This window comes from Acipenser ruthenus, chromosome 8 (assembly GCF_902713425.1).
Source record: "Acipenser ruthenus chromosome 8, fAciRut3.2 maternal haplotype, whole genome shotgun sequence".
Taxonomy (NCBI): domain Eukaryota; kingdom Metazoa; phylum Chordata; class Actinopteri; order Acipenseriformes; family Acipenseridae; genus Acipenser; species Acipenser ruthenus.
The window spans coordinates 3,756,643-3,781,710 of record NC_081196.1 but is presented as its reverse complement, the minus strand read 5'-3'; the positions used below and the strand labels follow the sequence as shown (position 1 = coordinate 3,781,710).

The 25,068-nt window shown below is 42.2% G+C and overlaps 1 protein-coding gene across 2 annotated transcripts; it reads right to left on the bottom strand.

Annotated features, from left to right (window-relative positions):
• Positions 1 to 724: 724 nt before the first annotated feature.
• Positions 725 to 23,781, bottom strand: LOC117962474 (transmembrane protease serine 2-like). 2 transcript variants are annotated; one of them, XM_059028098.1, is made up of 15 exons: positions 23,490 to 23,781; positions 18,982 to 19,034; positions 17,714 to 17,912; positions 16,988 to 17,071; positions 14,589 to 14,663; positions 12,564 to 12,680; positions 11,669 to 11,798; positions 10,825 to 10,944; positions 10,180 to 10,223; positions 4,236 to 4,401; positions 3,633 to 3,805; positions 3,206 to 3,301; positions 2,777 to 2,919; positions 1,425 to 1,577; positions 725 to 857 (listed from the first exon to the last, which is right to left on the bottom strand). In XM_059028098.1, the coding sequence occupies exons 2-15, from the start codon at positions 18,994 to 18,996 to the stop codon at positions 846 to 848; spliced, it is 1,527 nt and encodes a 508-aa protein (XP_058884081.1). In that variant the 5' UTR covers positions 18,997 to 19,034; positions 23,490 to 23,781; the 3' UTR covers positions 725 to 845. The 2 variants fall into 2 exon arrangements, with proteins under 2 accessions (XP_058884081.1, XP_058884082.1); XM_059028099.1 differs by lacking the exon at positions 14,589 to 14,663 and having other exon boundaries at positions 23,490 to 23,778.
• Positions 23,782 to 25,068: the final 1,287 nt, after the last annotated feature.

Sequence of the window (25,068 nt, the reverse complement as noted above, 5' to 3'; positions counted from 1 at the left end):
AAAAAACATTGAAAATGATATTCTCTCTTCCATTGAAAATTACATTCTCTATTCAATGGTATGAACAAACTGGCTTTGCTTATCCTGTTACTTTGTATTTAGAATTAGTGTGTTTCTGATCTTGACATCGTATAATGCATGGCAAAAAAACTACAACAACATGGTCAAAAGTGGTTAAAGTGTACCAATATAATGATGTTTAAAAACAAACAAAAATCATACAAAACCGAAACAGAATCATCCACAGACTATTTGGTCATACAGATTTGCTCTTAAATACATTCACATTGGATTACATATACAGTACAGTTTATAAAAGACATTTACATGATTCCATTTGACGTTAGACTTGCACTCACAAGGACAAACGTTTTTGTAAGGCTCCCTTTTACTAAACAATAGTAAACATTTATGCTCCCCAAACAAAAGTAGAAAGTACATAAGGCGGAAAAACTAGACAATTGAAGTAAACTGAACATGTGTCAGTGATCCACTATAGCTATGTCAGCTGTGTGAGATGTGTGTGCAACTATTCAGCAAAAACAATAGGTAAGCAGAAGGATCTCAGTGACTTCATAAGAGTCTTGATCATGAGTACACATGTAATCAGCTGGCAGTAGCTGTATAGGGCAATGCATCAGTAATACTTTAAAAAGCAATCGGGATTAAAAAACAAGAGAGTCTATTGCAATCTGGATCCCATGAGAAATATATCATTATTTGGTTTTATTTTCTTCTTTTTTTTTTTTTGGCAAGATAAAATAAGGTTCACAATGTTATTAAAACAAGTGTCTTCAATTGCACTTATTCCCTCTGAATTACCATCCATGCCATTCAAACATTCTTCATCTGTTGGTCTGTAATAAAAAATAAAAAATGTAAATGTATTAAATTTGTTAAGAAGGTACAGGGTATTTTTGTACTTGTAGGGTTGCCATTTTAAATAGGAGTTCATTGGCAAGGGTACCCATCAAATTCCCAAGGGGAAACAGATCATTCATTATTCAAATCAAGCTCTCCACAGGTGAGGGTCATTGGTGCTGATTGGGTTCATTTTCCATTGCAAGTGAAACAAGTGTGGAAACAGCTGCTTGGGTTTGTGTGGATCACTGTTCTTTACAGTCACCACAAACCCAAGCAGCTGTCTGGAGCACTGGATATGAGGGCAGCACAGTGCCACCATGTGGCAGGACTGTAGAAAATCAGTGTTCCTTGTGATTGGCCTCGGCAAACTATTGAAAAGGTAGGTGACCTTTGTACAGAATTAGGAAACAAATACTGACTAGCATAACACATATGACTTATCAATGCGTATAACATTCAGAGTTAATAATAATAATAATAATAATAATAATAATAATAATAATAATAATAATAATAATAATAGTGCATTTCATTTGTCTGTAGGGTAGATCTGAATTTACCTGCATCTGGTGATAAATCCAGTCCAGGAAATATGTCACATTGCCATACACTCCGGGTTTGTTTCGCTGGGCACATCCATAACCCCAGCTTGTGTCTCCCATCAACCACCACAGCGAGTTCTCCTGTGTAACTAATGGCCCGCCACTGTCACCCTGGAACAAATCGCAGTTTCCCTTTAAATTAGACTTCAAGGTCACTTTTTACTGTTGCTAATGCCAAGGTAATGTTCCTCTTCTAGGTTGCTGCCTCCTTTCCCTTAAAAGTTTTCCATAGTGAAAGCATAGCAACGAGTAATACAGCTCAGTGAAAGCATAGCAACAACCAATACAGCACAGAGAAGCATAGCAACAAGCAATGCAGCACAATGAAAGCAAAGCAACGAACAATACAGCACAGTGAATGATGGTAAAGCATAGGTACACATTGTAAAGAATAGCAAGGTCTGGTAAATCACATTAATAGACATGTCAGCCAGGGTAAACTATGATATATTCATAGTATAACGGTGGGAAAACATGGGAAAAACACAGTGGTAAACTTGTATAAGACTCTAATTGCACAAGCAGTTACAGGGCTCCTAACCCTCTCTTACCAGCAAAGATCAATCAATCAATCTTTATTTTATATAGCACCTTTCATAGTGGACCACCATCACAAAGCGCTTCACAAGATGCAGTAACAAGAAAATCCATAATACTTTAAATACAAAGACATGCATAATACATGATATACAGGAAAAAAAGCATAATACATTAACTACAGTGGAAAGTGCATAATACATGAAACAGTATCAGCAACACAGCAGCTAATAGCAGATATCAAGCTTAAGGAGCATGGAAAGCAAGAGAGAACAGGTGGGTCTTAAAGAGTTAAAGCGAGCAATGGTGGGAGCATCACACAAGATGGCCAGTCATCTTTTTTGTAAGCCAATAATAGAACTGGTACAGCTATTTGTAAGTGAATGCTGTGTTATTAGCTAACCCACTTCTACATGGTGGCAAACTAATTTATTTATTTATTTATTTATTTCTTAGCAGACACCCTTATCCAGGGCAACTTACAATTGTTACAAGATATCACATTACACATTATTTCACATTATCACATTATTTTTACATACAATTACCCATTTATACAGTTGGGTTTTTACTGAAGCAATCTAGGTAAAGTGCCTTGCTCAAGGGTACAACAGCAGTGTCCCCCACTTGGGATTGAACCCAGAACCCTCCGGTCAAGAGTCCAGAGCCCTAACCACTACTCCACACTGCTGCCCCATAATCACTAGAACTGGTTAGATGAACTTGACCAAAGTAGTCTTGCGACTCTACCAAGCAGAACATGCATTTGTTACCTGACAGGAATCCACTCCACCTTGCAGAACCCCAGCGCAGATCATTGCCTTCGTTATCAACCCATTGTACACTTGGGCACTGTTACAGGTGTCCCGACCAATAGCATTGACCCGGGCCATCAGCAGATCCTTAGTAGAGGCTCCTGAAACCAAAAACAGAGAAATGCTATAAACGTTGAAAACGGACACAACGCGCGGAATGAACAGAAAGTAAGAATGCGTTTGTTCTGAATAATAAATGTATAAGAAATGTCCTGCCTGGCTTATTTGAGTATAGGTTACGACGCTCACATGAGGGGTGTGTGGTCGCTGGTTTGTGTCCCTCCTCCACCCTGTTACACTAGGTCCGACTTGAACCCCGGTCCTTAAAGTGAAAGGCTTGAATATATTACTGCATATATTACTAAAGATTTGAATATATTACTATACCTCCTTCTCTCGACGCTCCCCATCCAGATATCCAGTATTGACTTGAAGGAGCTGCCTGCAGACCCACATTTGGCAAACAGACTGGCTTTACAGTATCTGCAAGTAAACCAATTCCACAGTGAAACGCTGAAGCTATACCCTGGACCCCAGGGCTTCCTGAAGGGGAGCATGGGATGTATTCTCAATGCAGATCAAAATGCTTTATACAGGAGTGGAATATTGATTCAGAAAAATACTGGAATAGCAGCTGGCTGGTGTTAAACGGTCATGATGATGGACTAACCCTGATTGACTCTGTTCTATCCCCAAAGCATTGCGTTCTTGAACATTACAGCATGGGTAACTGTACCGGGGTTAACTACATTTCACTGGCTTCAAACCTAGTTCATGAAACGAGCGGTTAAACAGTACAACGGTACTTGCTTACTTGAGAATGCAAGAGGCCTGGTCAGTTTCATGAGTGCAATGTCATTGTCCTTTGTTTGGCTGTTGTAATTTTTGTTGGCAATAATAAGAGACACAGAGGATCCTGGGACGGTCTGCATTTCTGTCAGCGTAAGGAAGCCACCAACAACCCTCCAATAAGAAGCACGAGAATACCTGTAAAACAAAACAAAAATGAACAGATGTTGGGGTTCAATGTGCGACACCGACCTGTATACCTTTGAATTCAAGGTCTAACTGCTGTCCATTTTCTGCAATATGTGAACCCACAGTTCCATTGCAAATAATGTCACATAATAACACTCCTTATACTGTAAGCCTGCGTACCATAAGTGTATACAGTATATATTAGGAAAATGGAAGTGTTTAATGCTTTCTATTATTTTATAGAAGACATTGTTTTCTAATCTGTCTGATACTTCCCCATTTATACACAGTTATATACGGATACATAAATGTACTGTGCAATTATATATATATATACCCTTGTATTAGTAATAGCTGTGGTTGGATTCTGAATTCCATTGGGATACAGTGGGTGTTGTGTCACTGCAGCTGCAGAGGAGATACTGAAAGGAGCTCTTACGTTTCTACACAGTGTGCTGCTGTCACTATCCAGTAGGGGGTGATGATGGTGCCGCCACAGATATGCTGCTTGTTAATCTGGAGACTGACTTGCCATGGCCATTCCCCTACCTGGGCCACTGTCCCTCCAATAATCCGAGTCGAGGGAGTAGATTTAACACCACAGCCTGCAAGTACAAATAATAGTCAACTCACATGGCTGAGTGCATTCATCTTTTAAAGTATACATTCTACATTTTTCTTTGTATTGAATTTATTACTATATTATATATATTATAGTTTGTTTCATGTTATAGGCACCTTTTGTTTGCCTCTGATAATGGTTCCAGTTCGATTTGTGTAGCTCCGAATTGTTACTGTGATTGGCTGCAAAGACAACAGAGCTAGCCAGAGATTGGATGTTTGCTGGGTTTGTTTTTCTTGTGTATCGTTTTCTAGTAACTGAAGACATTGCATTCTGGGAGATGTAGTTGTTAGTGGAAGTTTTATGGGAGGCAGACAAGCTGTGCAGCACAATAGCTATGCATATTTTTACACATTCAATTTCAATTTAGTTTGTATTTCGGATTTTTTTAGCGAGTAAAAACGACAAGCACGCAGCTTCCGCTGGTTCCTATTACTGACATGATGTTTTTGTAACACAGGCCTTCAGCAGGCTTTCTCAGGGGTGAGCAGAGAGCTAGCACATGAGCAGAGATAACGCGAGCACAATCTATAGCATGCCATTATTATCCTGAATAGAAGCAGAATATATCACAAAAAGCGTACTAGGGTCTGCAGGATCGAAACACGTCCATCATTTAAATCATTCAAATATGAACCTTCATGAGTTTTCTTTCTGCATCTTTTTTACTAATAAGCCTAAAACTGATAGATCTTTGGTCTATTTAATCATTATTTAAACGGTCCGATATACTATAAGCCTGGTACATAATAAGCCTGGCACAAATTAAATCTGGAGACATCCGCTCTTTAAATGATGCACTTTACATTATGCACTCATTTAATCTGAAGAATGCTGAACGGGTGTTGACTCAACAGGGGTTTGGACAGAGACACAATACACTATTAAATACAGTCCAGCCTGCTTCATATCACTGCAAAGGGACTGAGCAGAAACGATTACAATAAGCAGAGTGACATGATCGGGAGGTCATCAATAACCTAACAAGCCAAACAAGCCTGTGCACACTTAACCCATCTGAAGTTCTCTTCTGATTCCTCGTGCTTTCCTGTACGCATTCTTACACTAGTACAAGCCCCTTGAGAGCTGTGATCACAGGCACTCAGAACTGCATTCTGTTTTTAACAATCTTTGAGATGGTTGAAGGCTGTGAAGAAAGTCTGTCTTTCTCGGATGGAGCAATTATTTCAGCCTTCGTGGCTGTGTTGAAATCGTTTCGCTTCCAAGCCTGTTTCATTTTAATATGCAATGCTCAGAAAAACACGCACACTTCTGATTTCCATGAGTCCAGCTGGGTGATCATGTGACCACAAGGCTGTCTAGTACGGTGTAAACACAATGTTTATACAGGACGGTGACGCAGGCTCTTTGAAGTGATATTAAAGTGGGGTGGAAATCAATTGTGTGACTGTTACATGTCAGTGATATTAAGCAGACTGTGGCATTAACCAAAGTGATATTATCAGGAGCTTCTTTACATTGACTCCCTGTGGCGGAGTGTCCCGCCCCTATTTATTATTATTTGTATTTTTGTTTGCGGCGCGGGTAAAAGCGCCGCGTCTTTTGTTATTATATTTAAAAACCCCGTGAGGATGCATGGCTGATCAGCTACTGATTATTTAACTAGCTGACAGTCATGCATCCTTACCAAACGCGTGCAGACTCTGGCCGGGGGATAATAAGATAATTACCAACTAGTTAAATCCCTCGGCCAGAGTATATAAACCAGCAGCACTCTGCACTCGTGGTTGAGAGTGTAGAGGAGAGTACGGGAGAGCGGAGAGAGAAAAAGCAACATTAACAAAACAATTGCTAAGACGTGATGGATTTCCCAGCACATCACTTACTTGTTTGTTTGTTCATTCGTTTGGCCCTTGTGCCCTTTTGTTTTGTGTTGTGTTAATTTGTTTAATATTTTGTTTATTAAATACGCTGAGTGCACTAACACTCAGCTTCAACCGCCCATCCACTGTTTGGTTTGAGTTACTTCCTGGTCCGTGACGTCATCCACATCACCACTGCGAGCCAGACTGTCACATATGGTGTCCTGCGTGGGACAAACAACGCCTCCAACAGCCGGACCAGGATTGAAAAGTGCGTTTTTTTTTGTTTGTTCGTTTTTTTTTTCAAATTAAAAATGGGGAAAAGTAGCCGGAGGAGAAAGCAGCAGCAGCAGCAACAACAGCAGCAGGAGGCGCAGCAACATCAGCCTTACCTTGCCACACTGGATATCTGCCTCACCTGCCTGAAGGGTGAGGAGTGGTGCTTCGCGGTTGGTGAGGTTGGGCACGTGGCACCAGACCAACCCCCTCCATGGCAGGAGAAAGAGGAGCCAGAGCGTCCAGTGAGGGAGGACCTGCATCCTCCAAAGAGGACGAATGCACTCTCCTCTGAGGGAGTCTGGGACTGGCTGGTGGAGCCGGGGAGGGATTATGAGGAAGCCCTCCCTGCAGTGATCAACCTCCTGTGGGCAAGAGATGGGGAGCGCTGGGAGGCCTGGGAACAGCAACACCACCCAGCTTCCCTCCCAGACATCGCAGCCATGGTGTTCAACTACCTGGCTGCGGATATGGGAGAGACCCTGCTGCTGCCATCTCCAGCACAAAAGGGAGAGGAGCCATCGCTACCGTCTCCCCCAGCAGAGGGAGAGGAGCCATCGCTGCCGTCTCCAGCGCCAGAGGGAGAGGAGCCATCGCTGCCGTCTCCAGCGCCAGAGGGAGAGGAGCCATCGCTGCCGTCTCCAGCGCCAGAGGGAGAGGAGCCATCGCTGCCGTCTCCAGTGCCAGAGGGAGAGGAGCCATCGCTGCCGTCTCCAGCGCCAGAGGGAGAGGAGCCATCGCTGCCGTCTCCAGCGCCAGAGGGAGAGGAGCCATCGCTGCCGTCTCCAGCGCCAGAGGGAGAGGAGCCATCGCTGCCGTCTCCAGCGCCAGAGGGAGAGGAGCCATCGCTGCCGTCTCCAGCATCAGAGGGAGAGGAGCCATCGCTACCGTCTCCAGCATCAGAGGGAGAGGAGCCATCGCTGCCGTCTCCAGCATCAGAGGGAGAGGAGCCATCGCTGCCATCTCCAGCATCAGAGGGAGAGGAGCCATCGCTACCGTCTCCAGCATCAGAGGGAGAGGAGCCATCGCTACCGTCTCCACCAGCAGAGGGAGAATGCCTGCTGGTTTCGCCTCCACAGCCTGGGGAGGAGCCCGAACGTCCTACGCCCGAGTGGGAGGAGCCCGAACGTCCTACGCCCGAGTGGGAGGAGCCCGAACGTCCTACGCCCGAGTGGGAGGAGCCCGAACGTCCTACGCCCGAGTGGGAGGAGCCCGAACGTCCTACGGCCGAGTGGGAGGAGCCCGAACGTCCTACGCCCAAGAGGGGGGAGTCGGTGCGTCCACAGCCCAAGAGGGAGGAGTCGGTGCGTCCACAGCCCAAGAGGGAGGAGTCGGTGCGTCCACAGCCCAAAGAGGGGGGAGTCGGTGCGTCCATAGCCCAAGAGGTGGAAGTCTGCGCTTCCACAGCCTTAGGACCCAAGCTGCAGTCCCAAGAGCCAGAAGGGGAGGAGTTACAGGCTCAACCCCCTGAATTTTTCTGGGGGGGAGAAGGGCAGGATGCTGATGTTCCCCAGCAGCCTCTATTTATGCTGCTGAAGGGAGCACGGCACACACCAGCCCAGCCGCCACAGCAGAGGGAGCCAGAACCGCCACAGCCTCCCTCTGAGTGGCCAGCATCCGCCCCATCGCCTCTGCCTCCACCACCACCAGGAGCAGAGCAGCAGGAGCTGCCTCTGTCTCCACCACCACCAGGAGCAGGGCAGCAGGAGCTGCTTCTGTCTCCACCATCACCAGGAGCAGAGCAGCAAGAGCTGCCTCTGCCTCCGCCACCTCCACCAGCAGAGGGTGAATGCCTGCTGGTTCCACATCCACCGTCGTGGGAGGACTGCTTGCCCCTCCCACCTCCACCAGCAGAGGGTGAATGCCTGCTGGTTCCGCCTCCACCGTCGTGGGAGGACTGCTTGCCCCTCCCACCTCCACCAGCAGAGGATGAATGCCTGCTGGTTCTGCCTCAACCGTCGTGGGAGGACTGCTTGCCCCTCCCACCTCCACCAGCAGAGGATGAATACCTGCTGGTTCCGCCTCAGCCGCCGTGGGAGGACTGCTTGCCACTCCCAGCTCCACCAGCAGAGGGTGAATACCTGCTGGTTCCGTCTCAGCCGCTGTGGGAGGACTGCTTTCCCCTCCCACCTCCACCAGCAGAGGGTGAATACCTGCTGGTTCCACATCCACCGTCATGGGAAGGACTGCTCCTGCCCTGCCTCGCACCACCCAGGGATGCCTGCCTCGCATCGCCTGGGGCTGCCTGTTCCACATCGCCTGGGGTCGCCAGGGATCCTGCTTCGCCTGGGGTCGCCAGGGATCCTGCTTTGCCTGGGGTCGCCAGGGATCCTGCTTCGCCTGGGGTCACTACACTGTGGTCGGAGCCCCACGGAGGGGAGCTGCCGGCCATGAAGAAAGGGGGGGAGGTCAGGAGACCAGCTTCCCCAGCCGCACTTTCGCGGCCGGAGATCATGTGGTCAGAGCCCCACGAAGGGGAGCTGCCAGCCATGGAAAAGGGGGGGGAGGTCAGGAGACCAGCTCCCCCAGCCGCACTTTCGCGGCAGGAAATACTGTGGCTGGAGCCCCGTGAAGGGCAGCTGTCAGCCATGAAGAAGGGGGGGGAGGTCAGGAGACCAGCTTCCCCCGCAGCAATTTCGCTGCAGGAGAAAGGGTGGCCAGAGCCCCACGGAGGGGAGCTGTCGGCCATGAAGAAGGGGGGGCAGGTCTGGAGACCACCCCCAAAAATTTTTTGGCCAGAGGAGCTGGCCGGTGCGCGGGCCATTGGAACACTACGGCTGTTTGGGTGGGAGGAGGACATCCCACCGTGGCCGCCACCTTTGGCCCGTTGCTGCCCCTGTTCCTGCGCCGGGACTGCTGACCGGGACTTTGGGGACTAAGGGGGGAGGTGGCCGAAAAGGCCATGTGTGCTGCGCACAAGGGGGGGCATGTGTGGCGGAGTGTCCCGCCCCTATTTATTATTATTTGTATTTTTGTTTGCGGCGCGGGTAAAAGCGCCGCGTCTTTTGTTATTATATTTAAAAACCCCGTGAGGATGCATGGCTGATCAGCTACTGATTATTTAACTAGCTGACAGTCATGCATCCTTACCAAACGCGTGCAGACTCTGGCCGGGGGATAATAAGATAATTACCAACTAGTTAAATCCCTCGGCCAGAGTATATAAACCAGCAGCACTCTGCACTCGGGGTTGAGAGTGTAGAGGAGAGTACGGGAGAGCGGAGAGAGAAAAAGCAACATTAACAAAACAATTGCTAAGACGTGCTGGATTTCCCAGCACATCACTTACTTGTTTGTTTGTTCATTCGTTTGGCCCTTGTGCCCTTTTGTTTTGTGTTGTGTTAATTTGTTTAATATTTTGTTTATTAAATACGCTGAGTGCACTAACACTCAGCTTCAACCGCCCATCCACTGTTTGGTTTGAGTTACTTCCTGGTCCGTGACGTCATCCACATCACCACTGCGAGCCAGACTGTCACACTCCCATTATATAGTGGTCAGGAAATTTCAATCCGGTGATAATAAGCGGGCTGTGATATTAACCGATTGTGAGTGTAAATAAAATGAGTCTTGCTGTAGGTTTTGTAAAATGGAACGCAGGTGTAATTCGCTGATTGCCCAGCAGGTGGGTGTAGCGTGCTGAATAAAAAGGAACAGCTTACCTATGCAGCGCAGTGTGACTACTGATCCAGTTGAACACCAATTGCTGCAAATGAAGCAAGAAATAAAATAAAAAAGACTTTTGTTTTGACTGTTAGTGGAGTTTCATTTGGTTAAAGGAAAGCAGTACATTTACGTTATATTTTTATATATGTACAGTAGAATAATGGGTTTAATTTGAATTACCACATTTTGCGATAATTATTGATTGACAGAATTCCATACACGTTGCATGTTGCCAGGATATTCTCAAAAGGTCATTCAGCTCATAGCTATTTGCTTTTGTGCTCTTATCAGTAATTGCTTGAATCATTTTAGGCTTGGCTCCTTAGAAATAATATAATACTGTATTACACCACAACCAAAAATAATAATCAATGGTTATCCAGCTACAAGCCTGGGTGAATTCACGATTAAATACAGCAGGTTTAAATATGCCTAGGTTTGATTTTTACAATACTTGCCTTTGCAGTACCACGCTGTCACTATGGTGTATTACACTATGCTATGCTGGCACCATTGCACTGTGCTGTAATTCCTTTTCATGACAATCAGATTCACCCTGAGGATGTGCACCAATACCTAACCCCAATGATGTAAAACAACATGCTCTTCATTTGAATAAGTACAGAAAGAACAAAACAAACCTGCTCGTCAGCATGTTTTGGAGTTTTCCTCCTGTATTACTTAAACCGGAGTCCAGTTTCATAAACCCACTGGATCCACTAGAGATTTGACTGGTTTTTCCAAACTGTAAGTATGTGTCTCTGTGAAAGAAGAAAAAAAACAACAACAACTATTCATTATCCCCATATGGAGGTGTGATGGCATCAGTGCACAAGCAGGTTATACAGCTGTTCACTGGTAAAGAACGACAGTATAAACAGGCTTTCTCGACTAGTGCCAATTGAATGGCATTTCTCTTGTGAGCTCAATAATATTTATAACTGGTGTACTTTGTGTTAATGAGTGTGCTTTTAACAGTAACTGCACCCACAAAACATCTGCTGCGTATTTCACTTTTCAAAATGAACTTTCCAGCTCATTAAAATGATGTGCACATTGTGGCTTGGTTTTCAGCTTTTTACTCAATCGTCATTAGCACAAATAGTTTAGAAAGTAAAAATACACCCAATACAAAATACCAAAACCAGATCAAAACAGGTCAGACATTTAATTCATGTAAAACAAAAAAAGGGTATAGTCCTGCTACAGGGATACACGTAAAATTCCTACAATATTGCATAGCTGTTTCACCCATTCCACGTTTTACTACAAGCTTGATTAGCCACAGTGTATAGCGAACAAGCTCAGGTGTGTCTTAAGTCAGAGTGAGACCAGAAATGGATCAAACCGCTATGCAACGGGAGTCTTTTCCATCCCTGCACACCATAAAAATGAAGCAGTAAATACAGTAAACGTGTCCTAGGGGAGGAGGTGGTAGAGGTGCATGGTGTAAGCACGGCAGCCACTGTGCTCTTATGTTCTTACCTGCTGTACCCTATCTGTTCGCAGGAGCTTTTGCCATAGCTATCACTCCAGTAATCCGCGCACACTGGCTTCCAGGACTGGCTAGTGGGGGAATAGGCCTGCAGAAGGAAGTTGGATCCATAGAGCCGGACTGCAAGAAGAACAGACAGGGACAGGTCAGCAGCTGACTCACCTTTACCCTCGATCATGAATCAGACAGGGACAGGTGAGCAGCTGACTCACCTTTACCCTCTATCATGAATCAGACAGGGACAGGTCAGCAGCTGACTCACCTTTACCCTCGATCATGAATCAGACAGGGACAGGTCAGCAGCTGACTCACCTTTACCCTCGATCATGAATCAGACAGGGACAGGTCAGCAGCCGACTCACCTTTACCCTCGATCATGAATCAGACAGGGACAGGTCAGCAGCTGAATCGACTTTACCCTCGATCATGAATCATCTCTGCTGTTTCCAGGGAGATGCCACACTGGATTTGCTTGATGGCAAACACAGTCAGCCAAGGGTTTTTAATCTGAATGTCTTATGCGAAGTAAATATTGCCGAGTTCACATGTTCACAACTGACGTTTACTGTACGATAATTACAACTAGCAAGAAACTACTCAGAACAACAATTCAACTGCTCCTTCATGCTGTTGCTTCTCTCTAATGGAATTTCCTCTCTCTTAAACTGGTACCAGACTGTCTGCAATAAAAGTCCTTTTAAGTCATATTGTAGTATTGTAGCAACGGTACCCAAGGTTCCAGAATAAATCTACAAACCTACTCTATCAAGCAGCCCAGGTCTAGGTACATAGTAAGGGGCTGGATTTTGAACTTTAGCTTAAAATTGTCATAATAATGTCACAGATGAATAACAGATGTCTGAAAAGAGAGGGCAGGGTACGTACGGCACGTTTCCTCGTCTTCCCCGAGTGGACAGTCTGGTGTACCATCGCACCACTTCGATGAGCTCACACAACTTCCTGAAGACCCACAGGGCACACCAAACATGCAGCTAGAACTAACTGAAAAAAAAGAAAAAAAATTCACTTAAATCTTCAGTATTACATCCGGAACTTTAAACACTCAACCGGAAGATATACAGCACTGCGGCACTAGAATTGAAACATACTATAGTGAATTCGCACAGTACTGAATACACTTTCCATTCATTAATCCCCTAACCCTGCCTATTGTTCATCATGATCTTGCACTCTGTTTGTTCATATTGGGGGGTGTGAGCTGTCATTAAATCAATAGCTCCCCTGGATAAAGTTTGCACATAGGTAAAAGGCTCTGCTATTTATATTCTGGTACTGTTGTGCAGTGGCTGTGGTTTTTATGACAGCCAGGCAATGTAGAAAAGCAGATAGCTGAGCAAACACTTCAGTGGCGTTTCATTCCCCTTAGTTCTAACGTCAGATAAGTAACACCAACAGATTTGCGAGAAGGATGTATTTTCTCTGCTACGTTACACAATCTTTACTCATGATATTTTTTCTTCCAGAAAACCAGCAGAGGAGAGGCAGTCGTGTGAAAATATTCTGTATACCTGGTTTCTTTTTGTTTTTTTAAACCTTTTTTTTTTATTCTAATGACTGCTGTCTTTTTAAACTCTGATGCTAGGAAACTCAATGCTTCACACGATGATCCCACACCCCCAGTCGTGGAGGTTATAACCCGTTTGCATATCCCGGGGCCCTTGTCCAAACCCCAGAATGAGCTCCTACAGAACCGCCAGCCCGTATTCCAGACCCACTGGCTGCCAACACATCGTAAAGAAATGTGCCAAGTGATCTACAATTAACCGCTATTTTTTAACCAAATGTTCTAGAATGTGTTAGGTGGACCCCTGACTGAAAACGGAGAAAAAGGAAAAATCGAAAAAAGAAAAAAGCTGTACTGTATTGACCGTACATTAAATATGTGAGTTTTAAGGGGGCAATCTCGGGCAACCTCAGTGGACCCCTATAGTGAGAAACGCTGAACTAAACATACATGCACCATTAGAAAACAATTCATAGCGTTACCTCTCGAATAGCCTAAGTCCAATACCTCCAGTCTCTACAGGTAACCCTTCCAGTACCTTTTCAGTTTCTGCAGGTAAATGGGTGAAGCACGAGTAGACTATGCAGGTACCAACGTCTGGCAGGTACTGTACCCACATATTCACACTATTGGACAAAACCCTTAAACACCATGCCTATAGAATTGCCACCACAGCAGAGAAACCAGAGCTAGAAACCCATAGTGAGGTGCACATGTAAACCCTCAGCCAAAGACAAATAAAACAGACTTTGATAACAGCAGCACCCAAACACATGTGCAGTGGCTTGGTTTACATGGAGACAAGAAATGCAGACATGACAGAGCAATGCATGGCGATCCCAAACGTAACTCCTCATCAAGGCCAGGCCCAAACACAAAATTCTCATTCGGGATTTGTTACCAATTTGTCTATGGCATACTGGGGCAGCACCCACAATTCGGGAGTCTCTTGAGGATTAATTCAGTACCAAATGAAGGCATTGCTTTTCTAACATGTATAAAGCCAGTGATAAATAACCCAGGCCAAACCCAAACCCAGAGCAACACATCTCCACACCCAGAGCAGCCCATGAGAGTGAAAGGAAGCTTTACATTTTAAAAGACTATGAGACACAAGTGTGGTTTTGCTCTTTTTAAATGTATAACGCATCAGCCTCACAGACTAGCTTGAGGATTTCAGAAATGGATTGCTTTTTTTTTTTTTTTTTTTTTTTTTTTTTAAATAGTTGAAGCAAAAATCTAGATTTGCCCAGAAGAATGAAGTTGAAAAATATTAGTCAGAATAATGCTGTCAGGACAGAAGCTTCTCCCTTAAAGCAAGAAAATCTAATGCTCACAATTAGTAGCGAAGCCTTCCAGCACGGACTTGAAATTCAGTTACATACCTGTTTCTGGTGTGGGTGAGAATGTGGGTGAGGGCCAGAGAGTTGACTCAAAAACAGGTAAACGTTTTATAAACCCTGGGTGAAAGGATAATTAACAATCTTACATCAGTCAATATCTCAGGGTTAGGGAGGAAAGTCTGCTGGGGCTAGCTCGCCTCATCGCACCCGTTTCAATAAACACTAATCAAATAAAACTAAAACACGACCCTGTTATTGTGATCTAACTGTAGGGTGACCAGACGTACCGGTTTGCCATCAAAGGTCCTGGTGTCCCGACCTTTTGCTAAAACATTTTAAAAAGTCCCAGTTTTCAATCACTTCAAGTAGCGCGACACACTCGAAATACCGTTTGTCAAAAGCGTACAGCTTTTAGTTTATGGCACATTCAGTGAAAACAAAATATAAAAAGGTACTAGGATAATCAAGAACATTATTTGTATAGTGATTAACACAGGCATACGTGCTTATTCCTCAGTGCGCCGTGCGTTTTCATTTAGTTTATATTCAATATGAATCTACAATTGTGTGTAGGGTAATTTTGTAGCTGTTTAGTTCTGGCGGTATTTAGCCTAGACACGACTAGCAGCGAGAGGTTGCAAGCATCGAATCCACCAGGTTAAACCACATCAACAACATCAATAAATAGAGCCTGACACAGTGAGTAAAAAAAAAAGAAAGAAAGAAAAAATGTAAATGTATTTAATGATGTAATTTATTATTATTATTATTATTATTATTATTATTATTATTATTATTATTATTATTATTTATGAACTCAATATAAAAGTCGCAATACATATATAACAATGCATGACTTACTATCTCGTGGCCAGAAATAAGAACTAAAAAGATAATACTGAATTGAGAGGATGGCTATTTAAATAAGCATTACATGGTTGAATTAACCTTATCAGTTATTTAACAATGTGTCCCGGTTTTGAGCTTTGAAAATCTGGTCATTCCATCTAGCTGTCACGTCCGTGTGTGTATTTCATTGCTGTAGCCCACCCAGTCTTAACACCTCATTCTTTCAAACGCACCCTTGCTAAACACAACCACAACATGAAAGCTGTGCACTGAGAAAGGGCATAAAGTGAATCCACTTAAACAAAAGAGCTAGCTGCCAACAGGAAATGTATTCTCTCACTGATATAAACATTCCGGTAACAACAGCTACACACAGATGACCCGAGTTTCTGCTTTGTGGAAATAAACCTTGTTGACTGCCCTAATAGTGCTTGTAATGCTTCATATTGAAATGTATATGAAAAATGAACTTGACAAGTGAATGACAAAGCGTTTAATTGACTCACGTAACCTACAGTACTATAACGACACTATAACTCTGTTAGTCTTGGTTAATACAATGCCGAAAGATGTCCATTTAGATTTAATGGTCGTTTTAACAACCAAAAGTAATCTGAACTGAACGATAAGCCTCTGGAATACAAACGAAAAGGACAATGAACATTCTCCATGCCAACCAAACGCAAACCAAGCCCCCTGAGCACTGCTGAGAGACAACCTTCCTGCTCACCATCGCTCCTACAGTTCGCTTAGGCGGTACCACAGTGTGTCCAATCAGAAGCGACGGAATGGAAGGTATTCATGACAGCCTCATCTTGAGCTGCCTATCAAATTGCAACCTGTTCTACCTAGAATATTTTGAAGAAAGAAGCTGTGGTGTTTGACAGGTAAATCCGTGAGGTGCAAGATGATTAGGCAACTGGAGAATTTAACACACACACACACACACACTGACACACACACACAAACCGGAAAGCGAAATCCACATGTAGATGGCAATGCCTTCTCCAGACAACGGCGGCATCACTCCGTTTGAATTCTGAAAAAAACCCACCGCACCGGCTTTCCAAATCTGAGCCGTGCTGCTTTTCGCATCCTCAGTGTCTCGGCTGCTGCGTACCTATGCTAAGCAGGACTTCTGGAATTTACACCCTTATAGCAAGCGTCTGGCAGGGCTTCATAAGACTGCTAAATGTATTTAAATATATCACTGGAATGGATGTAGATTTTGTAAAATAAACACCAATAAATACCCGGGAAATAAAAAGATAAATAAAAAACGAAAACGAAGGGCCTTACATATATATTACATTATAAGTCACGTTGCCACCATTGAAACCATTAGCATCAATTACACTTATAATAAATCGCCAAGAGTGTAGATCTTGCACTCAAAATGTCAATGACATTTAAACCAAAACAGGTCCTATATAAACATAATAAATACATGATGTTTGTTTTTTTAGATTTCATCCTGCCGACATTCTGGACACGATCCTGCAAGCTAACCTGTTAAATCCCTTAGCCCTACAAACAATACAGTACATGCATCCCATTGTTCAAAAAAGGAAGAAGTTAGGCACACTACTTACCAAAATACCAGATGAGAAACCCTGTCACTCCCAAAATGAGTAGCACACCAACAACACTGAGAGCAAGAGCGACTGTCCTCCTGCCTGCAGAACAACACCGCGTTAAGAATGGAAATGGAATGGGTAGCACACAAAATATAGTTTGTCGATATACCTTTTTTCTATTATTAAACAACGACAACACAATCGTAATAACAAAAGCTAGAAAAACCCCACCAATAACATAACATGTACCCTCCCCAACTTCCCATCCGTATAAATTAACAAGTGGATAGTCTATACATCAAAAACAACACAATACATACAGAACAATAATAAAAAATATTCAACAGGTAGCAGGATGATTAAAAAAAATGTAAAAAGCATTTTTTATATCAAATTACTGTAGATGATATTACATATCAATACTTTCTAATTCTAGGGCAGTGAAAAAAATATATTATAATATTATAAAGAAGCTGTATGTCTTGAGGTCTCGCAGGTAGGGTTACCATAGTTCCATGTTCATCGGAACAGTTCAGTTTTTTCAGCTTCTGTCGCAGTGCATTCTGGTACACTTCACCTGTCGCAGGTACCTTTCACTCGTTTCTTTTCTTTAAGAGAAACAGGCCTATATACCAGAATGCATTGGGATGGGAGTTAAAAAACCTGAACTGTCCCAAACTGTCTCAGTGAACATGGAGTCATGAGGTCAGCCTCCTGGCCGGGAGCAGCCTGTGGATATACCTGAAGAGGCAGGTCTGTCCTGCAGGTATCGTTGAGGGGTGGGAGTGTACGTGGGAACTGAAGGACTGTACTGCGGCACAGCTGAGGGGGGGTGCTGAGGTAGATACGGTGGTGGAGGAGCACCTGCAGCTAGATTGTATGGAGGGGGAAGGTCTTGTCCCTGTTGGAATCCATAGTTTATATAATATGGACCTGAATGCTGTGAAACCAAAAAAAAAAGAGTTATTAAGTTGTGTTTGTTTGTTTAGCCTTCAATAATAGCCTCTATCAGGCATAGCTTAATATGTTCTATGAGCATGAGATGCACATATTAATCTCTAAAGAGTGTTGCCTTGTGAACAAAGACATATTTATCTTACTGGTAATGTAAAAAAAAAAAAAAGAAACAGGAAAGTTTGTGTTAAAAAAAAAAAAACTACAGTTATTATAAAGTTCCATTATTCTCCAGAATCATGTAGCGATTATAGTCAAGGCCAGTTATCTAAAAAAAGGGGGAGAGGTCAAGCTGTGGTGTGGTGGGGTATAGAATGGGTTACATAGTCATGTTGAGACCGAATCACTTGGCTCCTTTAAAACAGCGATTTACAGAAATGGGGTGCAGTATACACAGTAGGTGATGAAATCACTTTGTCAGAGTGATCTAAATCAGGGCAAGCCTTTCATGCATGGCTACCTCACAGTGGGACGGATACAACAAACTCTCTTCTTGTCTTTATAGGGGACGTGTGGAAGATGAAAATGCTTGATAACCTCATATGACGATGCAATTTTTCTCCATACAAAGCAATGGTAAAAATGAGTTTTGAATATTTCATGCATGAAAGGGTTACACAAATACTTAGTCTTGCTGTAGTACTTCTATTTGCACCCATTGAAAATGTGTATACTTTTCTCTTCAAGCAGTTACTTGACCTGGAAAGAACAGTATACATAATATTGCATATAGAGGGAGTTGTAGCTGGGGTGTACTGTACATATGAGCTCTCTTGTTTTGTTTATAGCTCTGTGCAGTTTTTAACTTTGTACATGGCATGAAGGGTGCTATATAAAAATGAATTTGTGTTGTTTTGTATTGTATAGTTCTGCAGATGTGTCAGATCAAATAGTATTTAGAGTTAAGAAAGAAGCAGGGATAACATTTTAACCCATATGAGCTTAAAATAAAAAAATAAGCCACTTTAAAACTATCAACTAGTGGTTCAGACTTTCCGGAGTGCATAAGAAAGAAAAGGATGTATTCCTGTATCTGTGAAACATTTAGCACTTACTGGATTTGCAGCCATACTTGTACTGATTAAATGCAGCTCTTCTGTGTTGGTAACTGTAATGAAAATGAATAGAACAAAAGAATAAATAAAACTCAGCACAGCAAGTTTTAGGAGTATCTAATATATGTATCAAGTTGTTTATGGGCAGCATTTACTGTATAATGAGTGTGGATAAGTGTTCAGTGGCTCCCTCTAATCAAGCTGAGAGTATTTCTCACTCGCTCTTTGCTGTGCGTTCAAAGAATGCAGGAGTAAGTTCACTCAACTTGATTAGAGCGAGCCTCCCAACACTTACACACATATTATAAGTCATTAAATCTACATAAAAAAAACAAACGGAAAGCTGATATTAACGAACGGAATCTGTTTTACAGAAGCTGCCATTCTGAGTGCGAGATCTACACGCTCAGCGAAATTATAAGTGTTGCTGCTAATAGGTTCCAATGGGGACGCGACTTCCAATTACTATTAGAGAACAGATTACTCAGTGGAGCACAACCACGTCAGCTTGTCTCCAGCAGCAACTGAGAACACAGCGAGTGTCAGAAAGTACACCCTAAAGGCTGCTTCTTCAACAGACTCATAATCTTATTTGCAATTCAGAACTGATCAGTATGAAGGTTTGTTTTTAAAGAAAAAAAGACTAAATGATAGAGGGATCAGAAGTATTTGATACATCTAGATACTATTAATTAAAGCACAATAATGGATTTTGTTCATTAATATTCTCTGACATAAAATAATTCACTGTCGGGATCATGACTACTTGTTCTGAGCATGGGTGATGTTAGTGATTATTGATTATTTGGCCAATGATCTCTGAAAGAGGAACTGATACGACGATGCCAGTTCAGCGGGGTGGTCCGTGTCAAAGCCACTCCCACCCCCCCCCCCCACCCCCCCCATCAAGGGGCCTGCCTGCCTGCAATAAAGAGGAGGTAGTGAAGGTGGAGGACAGGGTTGTAACTGGGATTGTGTCGGATACAGCCAGGTGAGTGGTGTGATTTACCAACAGCTTGTGAGTTGTATAAGAAAGCAGTCAGCAAGGTAAATAGGAAAGCAGGATTCCACATTTATTTGGGCACTTAACAATAGCTCTTCCTTTACACTTATCCACAAACAGAAAAAAAAATACAAAATGTGCACGTAAAGGCCTATCCACTCAACAGTTAAAAACAACGTCACCAGCTGAGAGATCGTGATGCTGCCTAACTTCAGCCTGGGGTTTTATTTTCACAGAATACTTCCACGATAGGCTCACATCTTGTTGCCTGTTAAACAAACCAACCAACCAACCGTGTAAAAAAAGTACACTTTGTCCTTAATTGCTGTTCCTGAGTACCACCAAATAACTTTACAACCTTCCAGGACTTTTCTTCATCAGCAGAAAATAACTCCAGGGTACCATCTCTGAACCGGTCTAGGACATCAATCTGGATTTTAATGAGCGCTTCCCTTTAATGTTTAACTCTAGCTCAGACCGTCTGTGTTGTGTCCTTTATACTCATTAGTATGGACACGCATGACAGCAGTGTTTACTCCTCTGAATGTTTATGCAGCTCCACACAGAACTTCTTGAATTAGTCATCTCTGGCTTACAGATACTGTTAACGTGTATTTCACAAATATGGAACTGTTTTATTAGCAGCATTTCACATGCATCTGAACTAATCTATGTGGCATTCTCTGCATTAACCCAGTAAGTACCAAACTCAATCAGAACACAAGCTGTATGTATGTACAGTAATTTGCTACATTACAATGAGAATTACAACCACTGGAAATCTCTCTCTTTCCCCAGTTTATCGTGCCTGATGATGCATGTGAAAGTTTTCACTCCTGAAGTCTGCCCTGTCTTTTTGTTTCAATACATGTTGGAGGGGGAGTATTTAGGGAGTGTGTGATTCTCAACCAGTACCTAGGGGCAGAACTCCACCCCTACCTCTACAGATGACAATGGTAATCTGCACTGGTGTTGAACCATGAATCTGCAGAGTCTCTGATTTATAAAGACCATGCTGCTGAGTCAGCAGCACTTGCTGAAATCAAAAAGATTAATTTACTAATCAATAACTATACATAAGTCTGTGTGATATTTACAATCAAACCTCCAGTTTTCTGAAGCCAGGTATATTTGTAACCCGTACCTAATGAATCCATCTAACTTTCTCCTGACATGGTGTGTATATATATTATATGTGTGTGTGTGTGTGTGTGTGTAATATGTTAATTTCTCCTGATATGGTGTGTGTGTGTGTGTGTGTAATATGTTAGTTTCTCCTGATATGGTAGCCTATATATCTTTGTAAAGCATGTCTCAATAGAAAATAAAGGGTAAGGGAATGGAGTGTGCTAACAAAGGAGGAGCCTTGATGGGCTGAACGGCCTTTTCTCCTTCTCAAGCGTTTCTTATGTTCTTATGATTGAAATTGTCGTTGACTTACACTGTCCTCCCAAACCTCTTAGTTCGGGTGTCCAGCTCAAAACCAGGACGCATTGTTAATTAATTGATGACTACTTAAACCATTTAAATATTTGAATGGTTATTTAAATAACCATTCAAATATGGTTATTTAAATACTGTGGCAGCAGTGTGGAGTAGTGGTTAGGGCTCTGGACTCTTGACCGGAGGGTTGTGGGTTCAATCCCAGGAGGGGAACACTGCTGCTGTACCCTTGAGCAAGGTACTTTACCTAGATTGCTCCAGTAAAAACCCAACTGTATGAATGGGTAATTGTGTAAAAAAATAATGTAATTGTATGTAAAAATAATGTGATAACTTGTAACAATTGTAAGTCGCCCTGGATAAGGGCGTCTGCTAAGAAATAAATAATAATAATAATAATAATAATAATAATAATAATAATAATAATAATAATAATAGCCATCCTCTCACTCTTGGTATTACCTTTTTTTTAAAGTAGCTAGCTAATTTCAGTACTCTCCTGGGTGTATAATTTGCGGCTAATTACTAGTTTAAGTAGTCATATTGTGTTACACGTATTGCGTACTTTTATATTGAGTTCAATAAAAAAAAAACTATTATTATTATTATTATTATTATTATTAATAATAATAATAATAATAATAATAATAATAATAATAATAATAATAATAATAATAATAATAATAACACATTAAATACATTTACGTTTTGGAATGTTTTGTTTTCTTTTTTGTAACTCGCTGGTGGATTCGGATACAACCTCCCGCTGCTCTTTCTGTCTGGGCTAAATCATGATCCCACCAGAACTGAACTGCTACAAAATTAGCTTATTACACACAATTGAATTGTAGATTAATATTGAACACAAACTAAATGACAACACACGGCGCACTGAGGAATAAGCGCGTACGCCTGTCACTTTATACAAATAATACTAGTTATCCTAGTACTGTACCTTGTTAGTTTTGACATTTGATTTTATTTTGTTTTCACTGCAGGTGCCATAAACTAAAAGCGGTTGTTTATATTATTTTGACAAAAGGTATCGGTATGTCGCGTTACATGAAGTGGCTGAAAACCAGGACTTTTTAAAGATTTTGAGCAAAACGTCGGGACACCGGGACCTTTGATGACCTTTGACGTCTGGTCACCTACCCTTAGTCCGCTTGATCTGGAGTGACCCAGGTCTAGTCTTATTCACATCTGCGCCCTCGGGGAAAATGAACACAGGTCTGAGTAACGCGTCTCAAGGACGAGGAATAAAGTCATCGAAGTACGACTGCCATTGAAACTGGACAGTCGACAGCACTATTACCGCAGTGTACAGACTATGTTCACCCACCAGCACTGTCTTTACAATTCATAAATTGCTGGCTTACAGTTATACTGTTGTCAAAATCTGAAATCAACTCATGTATTTCATTAAACATATAATTACTATAATGTGATTTAAACATTGAAATGTCATCGCCTGTGTTCATTTGGTTAATACTGTTATTGTTTTAAGATTTATTTTACTTAATAAAAATATAATGGGAAAATAAGTAAAGATATTAACCCATTGTTAGCCGCCGCTAAACGCAGGCGGTACGGCTTGTTAATGAAATACTAACATGCCATTTAACACATGCTAGCTAAAATCAAGATATGCATGACGTTTTAACATTACAAAAAAAAAAGTGGAAACGTGGTACAGTTTCATCAGATAATGTATCACAATTAATAGTTTAATGTTTATTCACGAAGATTCCCCCCCCCCCAAAAAAAAGTCTATAGCCTATTAATAATAAAATTCCGTCTGATATTTTAACGAAACTGTTCTAAATGTCGCGTTCGTCTTAATAAAATGATAATAAAGCATTTTTCAGAGCTAAGCAGTTGTGAACTCCACTCACTTATCTATTTCGCTGAGCCTGTATCAACAAAAATACATCTTATGCCCCTACAAATTACAAAACCTAATTTACAACCAAAAAATATCCCTATCACAAAACTACTGCCATTTGTTTGTTTGTTTTATTAATACAAAATAAATATGAATAAAAAGGCACGTAACGCTTACCTGTGTTCTGTTTCGTTAAGTGTTTGTCCGTGTCCTTACTTCCAGCTTTGCCGGTACATTACTGTTTTGAATGGCGATCCGTACTACACAGCTCCCGTCACGGCTTAAACGTAAACTACTAAGACCACACCTTTTTTTTTCGAGTGAGGTTAACTTTGGGATTCCTAATCAAATACTGTTGAAATAAAGAGAATCTGAGGCTAGAGCTTTAACAGGTGACACAAGCACTTGACTGCTTTCATAAGAGTTTCTGTTCACAGCCCCTGGTGTGAATTAGATTATTTCGATGGGTTTCGTTACACAAACACAGCAGAGTATACAATCTCAACAGGTAATAAGTAATAACTTTATGAGAACGAAACAAAGTGTGCTGGATTTGTTTACAGTAGCCATGCCTTTGTTTCTGTTTTATGCAAACAGGTGAAGTAAGAGCAAGGAAGATGACAAAGGATTCTAGCACAAGGAGGCCTCTAGCATTTGTATTAGTCTTGAGGGATTACTATCAGCCTCATTCACAATGTGACCAATTATGTGACCATTTATTTTTGTCTTATGCCTTAGACAATCTTTTTATTGAAAGAACAAAACCAGGTCAGAATAAACCACAGAGGTACTCACTAACCCCAGCTCGCCTTGGGACTGCCACTGCTTTTACACCTCCATGTCAGACTGAAACCACTGCGGAGAAGCAGGTGTGAAGCCTAGCTTCATCTGGTCTATCACCAGTGGGGCAATACTGCCCTTCATACCAACCCTCTATTGATTTCCAGCTATTGTAGTCCTGCTACTGCGTCCCTCCCTAATTCCACATTGAAATGTGTGTTTGCTTTCAGGGAATCAAATAATTAGCATAGGGATAAGGTTCTACTGAACTCTTTAGAGCGCTTTCAAATGTGGATTGTTTTCAAATGAACCAAACCAGGTGGGGTTGTTTAGAGCACAAGATCAATGAGCTGCACACTGAGCAAACAAGCACCTCTCCTGGGAAGTTTCTCAAAGTAGATGCAAACAGTCCATTTAGAGATGAACTTCAAATTGAAGATGAAGACAAACGTATTTAACCAGCATAAAGTCTAAAGAGGTTTGGTTGTTTCTGAAAACACAGAGGCATCCAGATTACACAAGGACATTTCTGGAAAGGAAACTAGTTTACTAACCCAGATTTAGTCTAATGCACATTCCACTTCCTTGTTGGCATTTGCAACATCACCTGACCCTCTGTTGTGGCGCTGAAGATATTTTCTTTCCTTGTTTATTTATGTTTTACTTTTATTGGAGATATTTTTCAAGCACCGCATGGCAGCTCAGTAAGTCTACACTTACTTCTTAAATTGTGTTGGTCTGGCCAAAGGGAGCCAGTATTTCTGCAAATCATTTCCTATAGCCTGTAGGAAAACAAGCTGACTTTGTTTACTGTAAAACATTATCCCATGTCTACAGTATGTAGGCGTTTAAAGCAGTTCCCATAATTCCACCTCGATCTATGCAAATCAACTTGCAGGATAGACGTCTTTAAATATTACATAACTCAGTATCTCCCTGTTGGGCGTGATTTTTTAATTTAACTTTTAGAAATTTT